This window comes from Haliotis asinina, chromosome 9, assembly GCF_037392515.1.
Source record: "Haliotis asinina isolate JCU_RB_2024 chromosome 9, JCU_Hal_asi_v2, whole genome shotgun sequence".
Taxonomy (NCBI): domain Eukaryota; kingdom Metazoa; phylum Mollusca; class Gastropoda; order Lepetellida; family Haliotidae; genus Haliotis; species Haliotis asinina.
The window spans coordinates 30,736,188-30,757,915 of NC_090288.1; the positions used below are offsets into that span (position 1 = coordinate 30,736,188).

The 21,728-nt window shown below is 39.6% G+C and overlaps 1 protein-coding gene across 1 annotated transcript; it reads right to left on the reverse strand.

Annotated features, from left to right (window-relative positions):
* Positions 1 to 2,801: 2,801 nt before the first annotated feature.
* On the reverse strand, positions 2,802 to 21,549 carry LOC137296152 (phospholipid-transporting ATPase ABCA3-like). Its single transcript, XM_067827852.1, has 19 exons — positions 20,922 to 21,549; positions 19,921 to 20,157; positions 18,760 to 19,010; positions 17,936 to 18,173; positions 16,732 to 16,905; positions 16,057 to 16,238; positions 15,219 to 15,347; positions 13,559 to 13,688; positions 12,940 to 13,094; positions 12,385 to 12,540; positions 12,063 to 12,273; positions 11,562 to 11,811; positions 11,016 to 11,149; positions 9,769 to 10,776; positions 8,544 to 8,759; positions 7,584 to 8,065; positions 6,941 to 7,128; positions 4,664 to 4,834; positions 2,802 to 4,502 (listed from the first exon to the last, which is right to left on the reverse strand). The coding sequence occupies exons 1-19, from the start codon at positions 21,250 to 21,252 to the stop codon at positions 4,052 to 4,054; spliced, it is 5,094 nt and encodes a 1,697-aa protein (XP_067683953.1). The 5' UTR covers positions 21,253 to 21,549; the 3' UTR covers positions 2,802 to 4,051.
* Positions 21,550 to 21,728: the final 179 nt, after the last annotated feature.

Genomic DNA, 21,728 nt, shown 5'->3' on the forward strand with positions numbered 1-21,728 from the left:
GAAGGACACAAGACAATGTCTTAGACCTTGGTGGTAGACAGAATCAAGAAGGTTAAGGTTGCTTTTGCAGGCTCCACCATATACGATGGAGCCATAATCAAGTTTTGAACGGACCAGTGATCGATATAAGTTTGATCCCCGCCCCATTTTGAGTTGGAAGCAAGTTTCAACAAATCTAGAGCCTCCTTGGCCTCCTTTACAACTTTGATTGGAGTACTATTGAAAGATAGTTCAGGGTCCTTATGTGGCTTATATTTTCTACAAAAGTGTATACAATTAGTTTTGGACTTAGAACATTTAAAGCCGTTTTCAAGACACCATTTGTTTATTTTATTTAAACACAGCTGTGGTTGCCGTTCAATGGTGTGCACATTTTTACCGCGACAATAAATGTTAAAATCATACACAAAAAGTGATCCATCAACTGAATCATTTAAACTGTTGATAAACTGTTGATTTTAATACTAAATAAAGTGACAGACAAAATCCTGCCTCGAGGGACACCCTGATCCTGATTGTAATGATCAGACAGTATTGCACCCACTCGGACTTGAAATTGCCTGTCTTTTAAAAACTCTGATATAAAAAGAGGCCAACGGCCTCTCAACCTAAAATCATGTAAATCCTTCAAAATGCCGTGCTTCCGGGTCATATCATAAGCTTTCTCGAGATAAAAAAAATCGATACAGCATGTTGTTTATTTACTACAGCATTCTTAACGAAGGATTCTAAACGTACCAAATGATCAATGGTACTACGATTTTTCCTGAAACCACACTGAATATTTGTGATCAGGTTATTGCTTTCAAGATACCAAGTTAATCTGTTGTTCACCGTACGTTCCATGGTTTTATAGACACAGCTAGTGAGAGATATCGGCCGGTAATTCGACGTATTTGTATGATCCCGGCCAGATTTTGGTATTGGGACTACAACGGCATTACGCCACGAAGGAGGAAATTCCCCCGACGTCCATATTTGGTCAACTATGTCTTAAAATGCCATCAGACATGGTTCAGGCAAGTCTTTCAGTGGCTGATAATGTATGTTGTCATCACCCGCTGCAGTGTCATGAGCGTGCTCAAGAGCTGCATATAGCTCATGTAATGAAAACAAATCTTCACCGTTATTTGAATCGAAATTAAGTTTTGTATTTTCCTGCTGTTTCTGATACCTCTGAAACTCAGGAACATAATTTACTGATGATGAGTTTTGGGCAAGAGGTTTGCCTATTTTATTTGCAATTTTAGACGTGTCAGTTATTAAATTATCACCATCTTTAAGATGGTGAACGGCCGATTTTGAACCTCTGCCTTTTATTCTCTGAATCATGTTCCACACCTTAGACATAGGCGTGCGTGAATTTATTTTGGAAATGTATTTTCTCCAAGATTGCCTCCAAGATTGCCTTTTGCTTTGCTTGAAGGTACGACGTGCCTTCGCATTTAATATTTTAAATTTATTTATAAATTGTGGACAGTTGGGTGATGACGGAAATATTTCTTTTCCTGTGTTTATGTCTTTTTCCTCGCTTTTCTAGCATTTTTGCAGTCTGCATTAATCAATTAAACCAAGAAGGCGGAATATACAGCGAACATATTGTAAATGCAATATGAATAGTGAGTCTCACTTGAACGGCTTGAAGATTAGTTTTAAGTGTTAGCGGGCTATGAATAACATTTGGTTAACAAGGATTGAAGATCCACCAGTAGCCCGGTCACCTGGAGGTGAGAAAGAGTGATATGCATCGAACTGACGTAGATTAATATTATCTGTCTGTTTCCTGCAGACAAAGTACTGGTGGTGCCAGGTCTTGAACTAAAAGATGTAACTCATTAAAATTTGTCTTCAATCCTCTACAGTTCCACTGTACTATATTTCTGGAAGACATTATCGCTTGGGTGGGTTGATTGGGGATCTACCCCGTGCTTTCTTTGAGGACGACAAGCTATGTGCCCTGGGATGGATGTGATCAGATACATCCATTTTCTCAAGTGATTTGATTTTATTATCTGACCCCTTTGGTGCTCGATTTGTTTCTGGCCTTGTCTTGAATTTCGATTTTACAGTTTGTTTATCGTTTCTATCAGACTGTGGAGGAGTTGTAGTCGAAGGAGATACGATCTTTTGCGTAGACTGAGATGTATCTGTCTGAGTAGAGTGTTCTGAGATAGACTGGAACATCAGGTGAGATAGACTGAGGAATCTGAATTCACCCACGTCAGGTCAGTCTGACATGAGCTTGACGAAGTTCGTACTGGCGTAGTAGTTCCTTTTGATAAGGTTGCAGATGTTTTGTGGTGTACGTTTCAGTGTGCTCAGTAGATTGTACAATCCTTGCTTCAGCAAAACTGACGTTCCTGGAAAATTTGATTTTGTTCATTTCTATTTGCCTGTTCCAAATGGAACATTCTTTAGAAAAGAATGAATGATTTCTTGAACAGTTTTGGTGAATACTGCCGCAATCTTCGGTTACATGTGTATTCTCAGCACAGTGAGCACATATAATAGACAATGTGCAAGTATTAACACTATGTCCGTACTTTTGACACTTAAAGCAGCGAAGAGGATTTGGAATATATAAGTCAACATTCAGTATGCAGTAACCTGCTTTGATTGACTTTGGAGGAGTTGGAGCTGAAAATGAAAACAGATATGTGTTGGTTTGGACAGTCTTATTATTTTTGCTTGTTGTGAAACGTTTGAAGAAAGATACTCCTTGATCTTTCATCTCGGACACTATATCGACCCAGCAACCACCACGAGGAGGTGGCCGTCCACGGATGCCCTAACACACAGGAGTTCGGAGAGTTTTTAATATAATCATATCATTTTAAAATGGTAAAGGGCATTTTTAAGATATAGATTTCTTAAAGAATCTCCTTTAGAAAGGTATATATATTACATATACTTGAAGGCCATAGGTATACACATGCGCACACAAGCATGCACACACATACAAACTACACAAGCAATGTATATTGAGGCATACTAGAGAGGAGATATGAAATTAACAATGTCTCTATATTTTTGACAGCAGTGTGACTGATGAAGTCGAATATAATCACATCGTGAATTGTCTAACATACTCATATAATGAATAGTCTAACATACTCGCATAGTGAATAGTCTAACATACTCATATAGTGAATAGTCAAACATACTCATATAGTGAATAGTCTAACATACTCATAGAGTGAATAGTTGAACATACATGGTGAACTGCTCAACATACTCACATAATGAATTGTCTAACATACACACATAGTGAATAGTTTAACATACCCATATTATGAAAAGTCCAACACACCCATTTAGTGAATAGTCTAACATACTCATATAGTGAACAGTGTAACATACTCACATACTGAATAGCTTGACTTACTCACATAATGAACAGTTGAACATAATCACATTGTGAATTGTCTAACATGCTCACATAGAGAATAGTCTAACATACTCATATAATGAATAGTCTAACATAAATAGTTAACAGTCTAATATAATCACATAGTTATTAGTCCAATATACATAGTTAATAGTCCAATATACATAGTTAATAGTCTAACATATTCATATAGGGAATAGTCTAAGATACATCCACACTGTCACACAAGCCAGTGTTGGCGATAAACACCAGTTGCACATACATGTATAGTTTTCCTGACCTTTGGTGGAATTGCCTTTGTTTCCACTTCTTCACTGTAACAGTCCTGTTCCAAACTAAGTCAATAACTGGTGATAAGGTCACATTAGAGTAATAAATAAGTATATATCACAGTGTAGGTATATCTGAATACATGTTATTAGGTGCGTACAGCAGTGAAGATGCCATGACTTGGGTTATACTGCAGATGAGGACAATATCGAGCTGTGTCAGTTCCCCCCTTTGGTAAAATGCAGGGCCACTGACAAACTAGAGACATGAAGTAGGCATTTTTAAGTCACGATCTGACACAGTTCTACACATTCAGCTGTGGCACTTTAAGCGCTGGAAGGACACCGGGTTTACATAACAACTAATAGTGATAGTAAAGCACAGACATCACTGCTAGCAGCAACATATTCTCTTGCAGCAACCTGTTTTGTCCTCCTTTGGTGGAACCTGCCAGCGTGTAAATGAGAGGAACACTTGCTCCAGGGTTGTTTGGTGAACTGAATAGTCCTCGACATAGAACTGCACTTTGGACTGTTCCATCACGGTGAAGACCTGAGCCAGACTGACAGTGTTGTAAGGAACTTGGAAGTGAACATAACCCTGATGGTCGTCGAACACGTGAGTGTTGGGAAAGGTTGATGTGATGAAGTTCACCAGGGGCTGGGTCAAGGCAGGAGCCCTTTCTTCTGATACTCCTGGTTGTATTTCAACTGTCTTCATCCTGGCTATCAGCGTGTAGCCCTGTCCGAATTTGGTCTTCAAATGTTGTGGTGTTCCAAGACACACGAATCTTCCATTCACCATGATGGCAATTCTTGTACACAGAGCGTCACATTCTTCCATGCTGAAAAGATGGAATACAATGCGTTGCTAAATTTGAAAGAATAATTTCCGGCAATTTCAAGAACTATTTTGTGCAATAACGGTGCAAAGAATGAAAAAAATCAAAACCTTGGAATTCCATGTTTTTAGAATATTGGGGATATACTAAAGCCTTAAACTGACCTGTGAGACGTGAGCACAAGTGTCCTGCCGCACTCCCGGACCTGTGACAGCACGTTCCAGAGCTGTCTCCTGGCCTTGGGGTCCATCCCCGTGGACGGCTCATCCAGCATGATGAAGGCCGGGTCTCCAATCAGAGCGATGGCGGTGCTCAGTTTACGCTTGTTACCACCACTGTCAATAGACCATGGGAAATATTAAAAACTCAGAGTTTGAAATCTTTCAGAGTGATAGTGCAAGGTTTAGGTGTGTTACCGCCACTGCAGATTAAAATTATTGAAATAAATAGAATATGAAAGCAACGCTTATTTAACATCAACAAATTAGCAGATACAAACAAAGTAGGAGGGAATTTTCGATACCTCAAATATCTGATATCTGACAAATACTCTCCCAAAACCAAAACTCATAGATAAAGTTTTAAGGCTTCTATAAGTTATATTAGCTAATTAACTAAACTATTCAATAAGCTATTTGAAGATGGCATTTCCCCTGGTTCCTGGGGTAAGAGTATCATCTGCCTCTTGCATAAATCTTGCATAAAACAATGTCAGAGGTATTTCTTTGATCAACTCAATGTGTAAGATTGTTACTTCAATAATCAATAATAATCAATTGTAATGACAACAACATCATCTCAGAGTGTTAGCAGGCTTTCGACATGGTTATTCAGCCACTGATCATATATTCACCTTACAAGTTATGGCAACCAAGTATTTATCAAAGAAGAAGGGGAGATTTATGAAATTTATCATCAAGATGTATTCATCATTATCTGCTTGTGTAAGAACTGATACTGGATTATCACCTTACTTCAACTGTAATATTGCCACAAGATAAGGGTGTATTTTAAGTCCTCAAATTTTTATTATAAACAAACAATCACAAATGCTGGAGAATGATGGTAGAAGAGGCATCTTTATATCTTCTCAAGCCAAGGATGTTTTTCTCTCTCCTATTTGCTGATGACGTTTCATCAGTATCTGACAGTTTTATGCAGCTCCAAAGGAAAATTGATTTTGAAATGTCGAGTGCAGAGACTGGAGTGAAGGTGAATTTGAAAACAACAAACCCTAAAATAATGTTTTTTTCGCAATGGAGGTCCTTTCAGGGATTATGAATTTATGAGAAGTGGCTCACAATTGGAATACAAATTGAGGTTGTTAATATGTATAGATACATAGGTATTATCAATTATTATGGACAAACGTGAAAACCTGTTTATCGTCTCAAGTGAGGAAAGTCATAATTTGCTTACAACAATTATCAAAAACATTTTGGTATATTAACCATTATGAATTGTTTAAGATATTTGACTCTATGGTTGCACCAATACTCTGTTACGGATCTGAAACACCAGGTCTTGCAAATCATTTGTTAAAGTAAGTAAAACTACCAAGAACAACAACATGATTCTGAGGGAGTGTGGGAGTGCTCCCCTCCAGTATCAATATATCTCAAGAGCAGTCTAGTGCTGGTGCAGACTGATGCAGCTTCCACGAAACAGACTTCCTCATCAGGCTTATCAAATGATGAAAACTCTGGATGATAATAGTAAAGTAACATAGGTTTCTCATATTAGGCTGGTATTACTTCAATATGGATTTGGTTTATTGTGGATATCGCAAGACATGGGCTGTGTCTCCACATCCATGGATATGTTAAAACAGATTCTATGACTGCTTCACTCAATGCTAGCATGCATCACAATCTTGCTCATCAAGATGTAATTATTATTCACAATTTACATCATCTCTAAGCGTCGAACCATATGTAACCAGTGAATTGCTACCAAATCAACGTAAAATCATAACTCAGTATGGGGTGTTGTAACTTTATACTTGCAGTGGAATGTGGCCGTCTTACAAACACTTCGTATAAGGCACGTCTCTACTTCTTTTGTCATGCTGCTGGCTTTGACGATATCGAAGATGAACTCCATGTTTTATTAGTCTGTCCCAAATATTCACAACAAAGAACGGGTCGCTTTTCAGTGTTGAAACCTATGTTATACATATTTTAAAATCATTGAGTAAATATCTATCACAAGTTCGTCGTATAAGGGATAAATAAATGTAACATAAAACAATACTAAACTATTCCTAACCTTAGCCAGTGCGTATTTACTTTTGCCAAATATATGTACTATGGAGTTCATGCCTTAATTACCGAATAAACCCGTCTAATTTATAAATATGAAAGTTTAATTATGAAAAATAAATTCACGCATCAACTATTCGCACTTTTCAAGGAGAGAATATGTATGTCTATGACCTTCACCTGTATTCAGATGTTGGTTTGTCAGAATATTGCCTGAGCATCATGACATCCAACAGGTTGTCACATACGTCTCTGATGCAGTTCTCTGGCACTCCCTTGAGTCTGGCGTACATGGTGAGAGTCTCTCGTCCGGTCATCTGGTCGATCAGGGCATCAAACTGGGGACAGTAGCCCATGTTCTCCTGCACCTGATGATTTAGTTGACATACTGTTATGTTGAACGATGTCCATTGATATCCAATAGTCAGTACACTAACGATATGGTTACATGAGGAACTTGGCCCGTAGACTCTATCACACCTTTCATACCTTTTGTATAAACAGCATAGGTCTTCTATAATAGCTTGCATTGGGCTTGCAGAAATACTTCAAACTCGTTAGTTATGTTGAAAATTATGTACGCATATAGAATGAGCATCTGTACATATGGTTACGCAAGTTATGTAGGATCCTATGGTTCGAATGACACCTACATCTTTGTTTGTCATGAACATCTACAATACAATCAGTGTGGGGTTTTTTTGACACATTTAGCTGACATGCTGTGATATAAATGAAGCATTTTTTTCAAAACCGCGTTGAGCACACAATATAAACACTTTCATTATAAACTTCAGTATGCTACACTACTGATTACAGATACCTTCTGTGTGTGATTCTTGATGTCAAAGGACTTCAAGAAAACATTGCCACGCGTCAGCATCACATCGCCAGTAATCATTTTGAACGTTGTTGTCTTTCCTGCTCCGTTCTGTCCAAGGAGACCAAAACACTCCTTCTCTGGTATACCCACACTCAGATTATCAACAGCAACGAAGTTCCCGTAGCGTTTGTAAAGATCCTTTAGGACCAGTGCGTCGGTGCTCCCAGCATCTTTGTCGAATGTCTCTATGCGCTGTCTTTCGGCTAAAACATCTCCATCCACCTCAGTAGGTTGTACAACGCTCAGTCCCCTAGGCCTGAAGACGTACCAAATTCTCTGTGGCACCTGGTACTCAATAAACAGAGTCACCGACATGTATACTACAGACTGGACCAGCATGAAGACAACGTGGCCCCCAACTCCAGGAAAGTCCCAATCCAGAAAGTTTTCAGTGAAAGGAAAACAGTTATCTCCACATGTATCTGAAACGAAGCAATAAGACCACGTTTTATTATCAACGAGGTCTGGTTAGATTTAAGGATTTTAAGAATGTATATTTAGAATTAATAATTACGAGTGAGTATGGTTTTAATGCCGCTTTTAGAAATATTCTAGCAACATTACAGCGAGGGACAACCGTAATGGGCTTCACGCATTATATCCATGTATATAATCGAACCCAGTGTGACGAGCGCTTTAACCATCAAATTACGAAGATTTGTATGTGATTGACACATTGTACCCTTCTGGGGGGTCAAACAGAGGTCTCCGACTTGACGAGCGAACGCTTCTACCATTAGACTACCCCACGGCCCCAAGGTTTTACATATAATTCGAAATGTTGGTCAAAACAAAGACCGCTCCTTTGGTATCCTTATGATTTAAGCCAAACATTACAAGAACCGACTCTTTCCTACGAAATTCATGCAATTTTTTAAAGAGTCAACAAATAAAACTAACCTTTACAGCATGGGTTTGTTGCAAACCTTGTACACATTGAAGTGTAGTTTCGTTCAATACACTGGCGAAGGTAGAGATAATTGCTGTGCATGTTCATGAATGACTTGCCAAAGTTGTAGTGAGGGAAAATGACTGAAAATACCCAGTCTGTTATTTCAGACTCTTCGTCCTCTCCGACTGCGTCCAGAATGAACACCGATAAGATACTCGCCATTCCTGTTTAGGAAGAAAAGGGTAGTTTCGTAACTAAAGGATAATCTCTTGAAGTAACTCAGCAAAATCCCAGCCATACGGCAACGATTTGTAAAAAAATCGAGTTATGACCAGATAACCCAGTGATCAACATCGTGAGCATCAAACAGAACAAGCTGTGACAACTTCGACAATTTTGTGAGTGAGAAATAAATAAGTTGTTATCTATAACGTTTCTCCTAATTGTACTTCCCAACGTCTAAAACGCCACTTAAACAAGTCATCATGAGCATCGCTCGACGCAGTTGACGTGCTTCAACCAAACCCCGTTAGTCGCATTTTACAATAAACATGGACAGCTGATGACCAATTCTAACCCGGATCGTCACGGGTTTCTTCGAAGTGAAAGAATTGATGACCACTGTAGGAAATCAAAATCAGTCCATTAACGTTTAAACCTTAAAGACCTACACGTTAAGATCCGGGTTAGAATTGGTTTTCAACACCCTACGGCTATCGTAACAGGCGACAATGTGATCGGGTGACCCGACTCACAGACTCGGTTGACGCATGTTCTTGAGTGCCATGCTCGATGCTCATGACCGCTGGATTGTCTTGCCAATCGCCATAGCTACAATAATGCTTTGTGCGGTGTTCCATAACAAACAAACTACTATCCCCGGCTTTAACATGTAAATATGTCTCACTGTTCATGTGTGGAAAATAGAACAAGGGTCTTGGCGTGACACGAACTTTCAGAACCACGAGGTTGCCTACCATGATCAGTTATCGATTTCAGGCAACTAGTAAGGGATAATAAACTTTCTTCTATTGCATCAACAGCAAGTTAAAGTGATTGCCCCAATGTATAACACATATGCCAAAATATTGTTTAAAATGTGTGACATTTTCCCTTTAATATGAATACTACCTGCATCCTTTAACTTATCCAATATGAGCGATTTAAGAACTGTCACAAAATACAAGAAATATCTTATCTTCATATTTGTTAATTCAATCATAAACACCGCACCTGTGACAATATTTAAGATGATGATGACAACCATCCCGGTAGGAGGAGACTTGAACATGTACTGAAGTGCATACATGAATGGCAGAACTGCCAAACCATACACCACCAGGACGAGAAACACAATGCCCAATCTCCCATCTTCTGTATACGATGGTGTCTGATATCCAGCAAACACAATCAGTAGCAAGAAGGATGGAATCAGGTAGTTGATGTAGTCCCAGGCCAGGTTGGACAACCAGAAGACAAACGGTCCAACTCCACTGACAGTCTGAAGATGTTTGGCGCCCACCAGTCTTTCCTTGATGAGGAAGTACACGAAGGATGAAGTAAGGAAGGCCATACCAAACAGGAGACAAAGAGCCACAGAGAACCCCAAGAACAGTACGGAAAGCACTGAAGGATCCCATGAGCTTTTCGCCTGATATGGAAGAGGGTTGCTGACTGTTGTAATGGAATACTCATTTGACGTGAAGTGTTTGAGGATCGCATTCATCATGAATGACAAAGCTATGGGCTGACTGTGGTAGGGCTGTCCATTGAAGAGTGCAATTGCTTCATTGTTAGATTTGAAATGAGCTCCAATGATCATTTTCTTATTGTATCTACCCCTACCCAGGTCTTCTGCTCTTGACAAGAAGAAATTGGATATATTATGATACTTCAACAAATCAATTCTCTCAGGTTTATTCACAGTTCCAGAGAACTGTGCAATGTATGCATGAGCAAGTGCTTTAGGTAGTTGCCCAGCAACGTCTTGTCCCATGTATGGTACAAATGATCCTTTGAATGGAGCCAAGTCAAGAGTCAGTGGGACCTCTGTAGCCACGCCTCCTGGTTCTATCTTGCTTATAGCTAGAGATGCCATGGCGAATAACACCGGCAACAGAAGCTGGACAATGGTGATAGTCTTGTTCCTCCATGTATGAAGAGCCTTCTTTACAAACAGCCCAGTAAAGCGAGACACTTCCAGAACCAGACCTGTACGTTTAGTGAAGCCTTGATTAAATGCTGGAAAAAAGAAAAGTTAGTTTAATCGATGAGCTGGTTGGTTGGGTTTTTTTCATAAAAGCCTTTCTCCTATACAAAGGTGTGCATAGTTTTCCATTTGTGTCAAAGGTTAACACTATATGCAGAGTCAAGCAGGCAATTTCAAAATCGTCCGTCCAGTATGACGTCTCACTATAACTATGTGTCACAAGCTGTTTTATTTCAGTTGAGCAAAAGAGGAATAACATGCAGCTACGTACCCAAGATATTAGAAGTTTCTGTATCCTGAAGTTCGGAGCTACTGTTGAGCCATATATTTACTACCGGTAGTGCCAAATTATTCGTAGATCCAGTTCGGTTACATTCATCGTCATCCTTTTCATCCTGACCCGCTCTAAAATAGAAATAATCAGTACAAATGACATCTGAAATGTAAAAACAAGAAAGTATTAACGTCATGGTATTTTTGTTCTTGTGCCTGTTGGCCAGGTATGGTATCCTAAAAGAGGTATTGTAGCCATACCTCAACCAATGGTAACCAAATTTACCAAAACACAAAATTGCGTATATGCGACAAAACACGTTTTCACTCTATGCTCTGTCCAAATAATGTATGACTTTTCCTGAAGGTGATAATGTGGGAAAGCAGCTATGCAACAAATTGTCAGAATGCCATTTTGCAGCATTGTCGTGCTTTGGTGAACTTTGACATATTTGGGCATATATTTTATCGAACCTTGGGACTCCACTAACTTAATTTTCATTACCGTGCTTGGTTGAGTGAAATTGTGAATTGCTCAACTTACTTCAGAAACACTTCCTCCATGGTAGTTGCACTTGCTCCAAAACTAGATATGCCAAGCATCTCCCTCTGGGTTTCAATCTCTGTGAAGAGAGCAGCAAAGTTGGCCGACTGGTCATCAGGCAGGAGGTACGAGAGTTCAGCATTGATCTCACTCTCCAGAACTGCTGTAGGGACGTGTTGCTGAACAACTGCCGTTACTGACGGAACATCGCAGGTCGGTTCCTTCACTATCACCAGGTGGTAACCAGCTCCTGAAACGATTGACGTCACGTTAGAGATACCTTCCTTATATGTAGGGGTAACTGAGCAATATTATATAGGAGCTGACACAACAACAATAGGTTCATAGGTTGGTTCATGCTGATATAAAGGCCTGTCTAGAAGGTGCTCTTTTTTGCAAATCACTCGTTCACATGACGGATTCTTTTTTCATTAGCTATGAAGAAAAGGTCGCGTCCTGTACTAAAGGACATAAAAATGACATATATGTAAAAGTACATGCCATAGAGTTTCTTCAGGAAGTATGATGTCCCACAGCACTTGACCACCCCTTCTGCCATGATGGCGATGCGGTCACCGAGAACGTCAGCTTCGTCCATGAAGTGAGTGGTCAGCAACATGGTCCGACCCTGCCGGTTCTTCTGAAGGATGTCCCATGTCTGTCTTCTGGCTGCAGGATCCATTCCGGAAGTGGGTTCATCCAAAATAACGACCTACAAATGTGTTTTCTCTGATGAGACATTGATTTACTTTCATCACGAATGTGTTAGTGCCAATGTGTTTTATATGTGGTTTATGTCAGAGAAATGTTTTGCTGAACACACCTTTGATCCTCCAATCAAAGCAATGCCGACAGAAAGCTTCCTCTTCTGTCCTCCCGATAGATGCTGAGACTGGGTGAATCTCTTTAAGCTCAAGCCAACTTCGTTCATTGTGGTTGTAACTTCAGATTCAAGATCCTTGCTTGGACAACCTTTCAGCTATAAGATATAAGTTGTGCTGAAGCAATGCAGTGGGTACACAAAAATGTCTAGCTATGGAATGGATTGCTTGTGTATGATAATAGTAATGATATTTTTTAATCCACAACCAATCAAAACGTTTTCACTACTATGTCTTGCGATGTTAAGTTTCAACCTATTCTTTCACAGAAATAGAAAACCACATCTAATTATTGCGTTTATACTGAGAGAAAAGGCTAAAGAAAATCTTGAAAACACATCCGCCAAGTCCAGTAGTACTAATAAGACCTTATAGGAATAGCTGAGTATCTATTGCCCAATTAACAAAATGGTTGAATGAATACACTATGAATAAAACCACCAATGTCTACATATAAGGTTCAAGATTTAAGCCCAATATGTAGAAGAGAAACTGACGGTCGCAAAGAACTCCAGATGTTCCTGGACAGTCAAACTGTCAAACAGGATGTTGTGTTGAGGACAAAGACCTAGACTCTGCCGGACACTCTGGATGTCGTTGTTGATGTCATAGCCGTTCACAATGGCGGTGCCTTCAGATGCAGGAATGAAACCTGCAAAATGAAATAAAGAAGGCGCTGCGTATGATGACATAAAACGTTAAAAGGCTGAGAACAGACTAGTACATGATGTGGATGTAATAAACATCACATTATGTCATTAATAACATACCGTCCAGTCGATAAATAAATTCGACAATGAAAATTGTTTGTTTGTTTGTTTGTTTGTTTGTTTGTTTGTTTGCAAGACGGCTGCGGTTTGTCAATGATATTGGTCTTTGACATAATATTTTCAGATGAATAGAATTAAGTTCAAATATGACTCTGTATTGTTTGGTTTACCTGCCATTGTTGAAAACTGGAAATATAATTAAAATGCACGTTTCCCAAGACGACTCTGGGACAAGACTATGGTTGTACATCGTTGAAACTATGTGTTTTGAAATATACAACACATTCATAGTGGCGTAAGCACTAGTTCGTTTTAATACAGAGACTTCCATGTAATTTTAACGTACCCGTGAGAACCGACATGGTTGTAGTTTTCCCAGCGCCGTTGTGACCCAGGAGAACAGAGATCTGACCCTCGAACATGTTGAGATTCATGCCATCTACAGCTACTTTCTTCTTAGACCCAGAACCGAAGACCTTCAAGACAAACATATCTGCTAGTGTGTTTAAACAGTGACCCAAAAATGAAGTAATCGAGGACAACGTCGTGTTTATGTCTTTAGGTTCCTGTTTCGGTCGAACAAACTTGGAGGCGGTTTCCGTAAAAAGAACTCCAGGTGTAATCAGTAGCCCAGTATATTTCATAAAACTTAGTATTTAGTATTACTTATTATATCACTGCAATGAGTCAAGTAGAAGATGACATCGGCTACCCTTTGAGCGAAACATAACCGTCCAATCAAGAAATGGCCGAACGGGTTTTACCAATCGAACAACGGCTGCTGTTTAAAGGTCGTCGGTCGCAGACACACATCTCTCAACAAACGCTGATAGCACAAAAGCTGTGTTCTGATTGGACAGTTCAAAAAATTCTGAGGGTTTGTTTGGGTCAGTATAGCAGTGTAATGACTAAAGCTGAGTCTAACATAACTTAGACCGGTCTTTAACACCGTCGTTTCATAGTTATGCATATTTAACTTCATATGTACGCCAATACTTAAGAGATAAAGTCGGGAGTGAATTTTAGTTTGCGCCGCTTCTCGCAATATTAGAGGCATATCACAATGGGGGACACCAGGAAAGGGATTCACGCACTGTACCCATGCGGGGAATCAAACCCGGGTCTTATGCAAACAATCATTGACAATCTGATGGACTATCAGTCATAAATATTAATACCAATATCCCTAAATTATTTTGTTCCGTATATTAACTCACTCGCTGTACCTGTGTATTGAGAAGTGACCATTGTACGTGAATAAAACGTCCCTAATACCTGAATAAAACATCCCTAATACCTAAATAAAAAGTTCCTAATACCTGAATAAAACATCCCTAATACCTGAATAAAACATCCCTAATACGTGAATAAAACATCCCTAATACCTGCTTAAAACATCCCTAATACCTGAATAAAACATCCCTAATACCTGAATAAAACATCCCTAATACGTGAATAAAACATCCCTAATACCTGCTTAAAACATCCCTAATACCTGAATAAAACATCCCTAATACCTGAATAAAACGTCCCTAATACCTGAATAAAACATCCCTAATACCTGAATAAAACATCCCTAATACGTGAATAAAACATCCCTAATACCTGCTTAAAACATCCCTAATACATGAATAAAACATCCCTAATACGTGAATAAAACATCCCTAATACCTGCATAAAACATCCCTAATACATGAATAAAACTTCCCTAATACATGAATAAAACATCCCTAATACCTGCATAAAACAAAATCAGTAGAGACATGTGACATAACTAACATTGCAAACTAGTATAGCTTTCCAGGGGACCCTTTCACAAAACTCTCGTAAGCCTAAGATCTCGTATGTTTTCTCGTAACCATTGCACCTCCCATACTGTAACACAGCATCTATGGATGCTACGAGAAAAGGTACGAGATCTTGGGCTCACGAGAGTTTTGTGAAACGGGGCCCTGCAGCTCTGTATGGTCAACACTAGGCGTTCGAGGTGCATTCCTTAAATATACCTTCTTAAGATTTTGGATAGATATCCCTGTTTTCAGGTCACTTGGCTCAGCCTCAAAATACTTTTCGTCACACGGATGAATACATGTGTAATCCACGTTGAATTGACCAGTGCCACACCAATACGTGCTCTGTTGAAAGAAAGTATAAGTTGTATCAATTAATGGTATAAAAATTATTAATAAAAAAGGTTTCCAAGGGTATGCATAAAATATATTTCAAAAGACAAAATACCATTCACAGTTATGTGACACATTATCTCTCCGTATTCATTCTGCAATGGTCAATGTAACCCGTTGACATGTAAGGTACATCTGTCATGTTCCTGTATGAACACTTGGCATTAAAGTTGCAAAACACCAACCGCAATTTCGTATCCCGATTTGGCAATGTAAAGCGTGTTTAGAGGATATTTATGATATTTTTGGAAAGAAATAGAGCACAAGGGAGTACTTATCTGCCTTTTCCCGATTATTCAAAACGAATGACGAAAAGGATACTAGTATTTGTGGTATTTTTACGGACAGGGACAAAGGCATACATAGATTCAACGCTTTCGATGTATTGGGGTTAACGTTTGCTTTTCTCATCAAGGGTCAAGCACTTGATGTATTAGTTTCATGTCCCTGAGACCATTGGTCAATAAAAAATTTACATCTAAGCATGTGGCAGGACTAGAATATACTTTAAATTTTCAGGAGCAACGGATTGTAAATGTATAAACCAACAGTTGGTTTGTAATTTTGACTATACGTAACAACATTTAATTGCCACTTAAATATATGAATGTGACATAAATACAGAAAAAGGGCATGAACTACATAAATCAGAAACACTTACAGTAAATGGGAAGTAGAATGGCTTCGGTACACCAAACTCGCCTGGCCGAACATTGTCCATATACCAGGTGATGAGCAGGTGGATTGCCGTGTCGCCTAGCAACATCAACATGGCGTCCAGCAAGGTGAAGTTGTCATCTACGGTAGCGGGCTCATGGAAATTTGACCACTGAACACCTGAACCTACAAAGTATGACGAAACAACATGAATATGACCTTTCTATCAATGAGCACGGCGTTTGCCAAATGTATAACAAATATTAACACATGCTGACATTCAATGAATCAGCTATATCCATTAGAGGCATGTGGTACAAGCAGAACGTTTTATGTAGTTATAGCTAGGTTCTAAACATTATTTATCACTACAGGATCACTATCAAGCAGTGAAAGCTGTCCCCTGTAACAAATAAACGCAGAGGCATGTAATTTGTTTACCTTGAGAAATGTCCCCATTAATACATATTTATGATCGAAATACAAATGAATAATATCCTGCTTCGATGTTAGTATTTCAAGATATATTTACAACACTAGCAATGCAAGAGTGAGTAGTGAGTGCGCAGTGTTTTATGCCGCTTTTAGCAATATTCTGGCAATATTCCAGCAATATCACACAGGGCGAACACTTTAACCGTTAAGCTACCATCCCAGATAGAAATGTTAGACATCGTACCAGCTCCTTCATAGAGTGATATGACATTTGCACCAAACGCCATTCCCACGTTGAACAGGAGACAGGAGGACAGTTTGGCTGATCTTGACATTCTGTGGTACAGAATCTGGAGGTAGAAGTACGGGCAGTAGGAAATGAAGAACACGATCCCGCTGACAGTTGCTCCGACACTGGCTGAAACAGGAAAGTCAGTTCCTTTCTTGGAATGATTATGATGTTATATAGGTTTGGTACTTTTAATGTTTCAAGGAATTTAGTGAAAAAGATAACTGTCTTTCATTTTGAAATGAAGTTCTACTCAGATAGGCGTTTTGTGACTCGTGTGTTGCAAGGATACCACATTTTCGTTCACTGTCGTAGTTTCGTAAAACTAAATGCCTTGATAGATGTTTGGTTGGCTGGCTGGTTGGTTGGCTCTCTGATTAGTTGTTGTTGTTGTTGTTGTTGTTGTTGTTGTTGTTGTTGTTTTTCTTGTTGTTCTTGTTGTTGTTTAAATCCAGTGATAAACACCACACGCATAGTATCTAGCAATTGGGATAGGATGACGTGTGTCACGTTCTAATCCAGGTCTTCACGGGCGGACCGGGGTGAGCGGTTGAAGCACAGGAAGAAAAAGGCCTGCTTACCGTTTACTAATTTCAAGCACTCTTCTGATTACCGTCAATAGCATCTCTTTTAGCAGATAAAGGGTTTCTCATACACTGACGTTCATAACAATGGCTAGGGATATCATTCCAAGAGAGATAATGTTCCATTTTGTCATAGATGTCTCCCCTTCCCTTGTCATAGATGTCCCTGCCTCGGAGGTTGATTTGTTCAGATTAACTGTTCCTGAATACTGTCACTTGGACCATGAGTGCCTCAAAACATTATAGACACCCGGTATTAATGCCTTGACCTACTATGATTCCAAATGTCAATCATTATTTTTTATATATGCAGCATTTGTTCACTTAGCATAAATGCGTTACTTAAGGGAGACTACTTTAAACCGTGTGCATTGGTACCAAGCTTAACCTTCAATAGTTAACAAATGATAATTCATATGCCAGTCATTCAGAAGTGTTCACAGGACAACCGTAATTGGCTTACCACTAACACCTTTTTCTGTTATCAGATGAACACATCTATCAGCTTCTATTATAGGAAGACAACATGTTTACATTTCGCGGAGATACAACATCGTATTATTGTCCATATTTACCCCTTTGTGTGAAGACGCTGATCATGAAGCAGTAGGAGATGATGGAGACGCCGTAACAGAGGAGAAACACAAAGAACAGGGAGGGGTCAGATTTGGTCAGAGGAGCCCCATTTCCACTTGCATCAATTCCACAAAGCAAAGCGTACAGTGCCATGGTTATTACGACATATATAAAGCTGGTCAAGAACCACGACGTCCAGTGAGCTGCAGCACTCAGACCCATCAGCTTCATGGATTCCTGGAGAGACAGTTTTGATGTATGTAGTCAACCCTGAACGTTGAAACTAAGACAAACATGAGGAAGATCAACATCAAAGTGTTACATCAAGTCTGGATCCAAACTGATCAGTGTGTGCAAATCTGCAAAACATAATCATTAATTAATCAACATTCTCAAACATCGTATCATATTATATCCAGATGATGCCAAGCATCACATGACCCGTGAAAGTCCCGGGGTAGAAGAGGCCTACAGCACCCCATGCTTGCCATGAAAGGCAACTATGCTTGTCGTTAGAGGCAACTGATCTGGTGGTCAGGCTCGCTGACTTGGTTGACACGTCATCGGTTCCCAATTGCGCAGATCGATGTTCATGCTGTTGATCACTGGATTGTCTGGTTTTACAAACCGCCGCCATATAGCTGGAATATTGCTGAGTGCGGCGTAAAACTAAACTCACTCACTCAAAGATCACATACTGCTATTCCATGCGTCTTTTCACAAATCAGATGTCTGCTATGAGAGGAATTTGACAAAAGCACCATCAGAAAGTTTTCAAAACCTTCAAAACGCTCCATGTTCTTTGCATATGCCAGGAACTTACTTTTAGTTTTCGTTCCTTCTCATAAACAACTCCCTTTGTAGTCTGGATGGCCACCAGGATGAAGCTCAGCATGAGCAACACTGGAAACACATACTGTAGCAGGTAATTCATACCATCAATGATGTACGGTGGGTATGGCATTCGGAGCATTTTAATCTTCAGGTCTTGAAGTGTAGCAGTTGCGTTGGGGTTGAAATGTTTGATGACAGCTTCATGAAGCAAACGCTGAAGACACAAAAACCTCCAATAGTCTGAAAATAAAAGTATTGGTCCCTTGCAACGGAGGTCATTTTACATAACATGAGTGAGTGATTCTGTGTATGTGGTGCAACAGGAAGTCGTCTGAATCAACATGAGTGACTGATTCTGTAACTATACATTTGGTACAACAGGAAGTCGTTTGATATGACGTGGGTGTGAGATTCTTATTATGTGGCGCAAAGTCGTCTGATATAACATGAGTGTGTGATTCTCTTTTGCAGTGCTGTGAAACAGGATGTCTTATGATATCTGAGTATACATCTGCATGGGTATGTCTTACTAACGTGTGCGAGTATACAATGAACCAGGACCTCGTCTGTTTGCGATTCTGCGTGAATATACATTGAACGAGGACCTCGTCTACATGCGATTCTGTGGGAGTGTACTATGAACCAGGACCTCATCTGCTTGCAATTGTGCATGATTCTCTGTGTGTATACAACGAACCAGGACCTCATCTGCTTGCGATTTATGTAGTTTTCTTGGAGTATCTTAAAACGTTGTCTACCATGACGTGTGATATGCATTCAGCTGCGTTAAATCACATTGCATTTTATCTGGCATTGGTTAAAGGGGATGTCGAGTTGTGGGGCTATAGTTGCTGTACGTAGTGTCCTTTCATTCGTGAACACTCATGATAAATCGGAAGGAATCGTTTTACCGGAGTACCATAAAAGATTTTGTAGTGGTATGCAATGTTGTGTCAGTCAGACTTTAAGCATGTTGTCCTCTGCTGATTGATTGATTGATTGATTGATTGATTGATTGATTGATTGATACACGTGTTAATTGACATTCAGCGTTACACATGAAACATTACTGAGTCTTTCCACTCAGTTGGTGACCTCTAGATGAATGAAACAAACAAACTGTGAAATAAATAAGTATATCCATATTTACTCGGACTGTATAAACTTCGCGGTCCACCAGTATCCACAAAAGGGGAGGTCTCTGTAGTATGCCATCCGACATACGGTCCGACCTTTGGACGAATTGCACATCGCAAATGTCTGGGCAAGATCGTGTCTGTCATTTCTACATTCTCAAACTCAACAGCAAACGGGACATCATTATAGTTGAAGCTTAAATATTCCAACATGTCCTTCCGGGAGGGAAATCCTTTAAAGGAAATCGAATCTGCAAAAATTGGAAAATAAACATATAAGAGGCATACACTAAAAACGGTTTCATAGGGCTAATCAATCAAATTGAGTGCGTGATTTCGTTTTATTCCAGTAATATCATATGTGACATAGGGATACAATTTCCTGACTCAACATTGTAGAAATCATACGATATCCGTTTGCACATAACCATTTCCAATCTCCAGTGCTGAAGAAATCAACGTACATATTGATTGGGTCATCACTGGTATGTGTACTGAGACGTGTGGCAGTTGAACATTTTCGGGCAACTGAACATTTTCTTTCAAATATTTCACATCATCTTGAGGACGTGTTCCCCTGAGATCATAAAGGGTCCTTGATCCACCGGAAGATACTGAACCACTCTGTAACACTTTGACATCGACTATGATTTCTAATAAATGACCATCTCGGAAAGGAAAAATCTATGTTTATAAAATCCCGTATAGTTACCGTTTGTTGTTTAGTTTTACGTCGTACTCAGCAATATTCAAACTGTATGGCGACCGTTAATAATCGAGTCTGGACCAAACAATCCAGACATCGATGACAGTGTGTCAACCAGGTCAGCAAGAGTGACCACTCTATCCCATTTGTAGCAACTCTTTCGACAGGCATGGGTTGCTAGAGACCAATTCTAACCCGAATCGTCAGGGGTTCATCAGTTTTGGTGTCATGTATAGATTACACATTTATTCAGATGAACACACTTAATGTCCAGCACTAGACACATAAGCAGAATAAGTGAATACTTACTTGAATCTAAATAGCGATAGTGTGGTTTGAGTAGCAGCTCGTTCAATGTGTCGTTCATATCTGAAATTAATCCCCCGATGAGTGCATTGTTCGGTATGTACAACACCTCATGTGACTGAGAGTACGAATAAGAGAAGAAGTCCCGAGTCACTTGCTCATACGAATACACTCTTGCCGGAATATATGTACCTGGTGCAATAAATCTCACTCCAAATATGATTAAACCAAACAAAAGCGGTCCAATGATCTCAAAAATCGTCACACAAATTTTCCTTCTCTGCAGGAGGACATTTTTCCATAATAGCAGTCTTAACTGCTGACAGAATGCCATGTTTTGGTGAGACCTCCGCTTCCTTAGCTTGTTAGTATGGTCAAAGTAGAAATTCCATGCTGGACGTAAAACGAGATGCACTGTCAGGACCTACATCCCTTTGAAAACACGATGCATACATCAATCTCAAGCCAGGGAACATGGCCGCAGTAGACGAGCGATGTTGTAAAGGCGGAAAGAAATGTCACGGCAGCTGATGTAAGCTGAATCAAGTTGCCTTGCATCACACCGCCCGCATCCCGACAATCAGATCATTACATAAGTGACCCACACACAAATAGTCTGTACAGCCATAATGAAACTGGGGAATTTCGCGTCGCTCTCAGTTGTCTCCCTTTACGCGAATCGGAAAATCGATTGTGGCCTTGATGAATGATGTAGTTTGTTTCGGTTTCGGTTTGTCTAAACAGACAGGCATTCCAACTCCCATACAATGGGTGCAGCATGGGGAAATTATACAATTAGTAGACAGGTGG

Excerpts from the sequence above, each read along its gene's own strand:
- LOC137296152 (XM_067827852.1), bottom strand. The coding sequence starts at position 21,252 with ATGGCATTCTGTCAGCAGTTAAGACTGCTATTATGGAAAAATGTCCTC. Across the intron at positions 13,095-13,558 it reads AACCATGTCGGTTCTCACGG|GTTTCATTCCTGCATCTGAA; the intron begins GTACGTTAAAAT and ends TTCATTTTGCAG. Across the intron at positions 11,812-12,062 it reads CTTCCTGAAGAAACTCTATG|GAGCTGGTTACCACCTGGTG; the intron begins GCATGTACTTTT and ends CAATCGTTTCAG.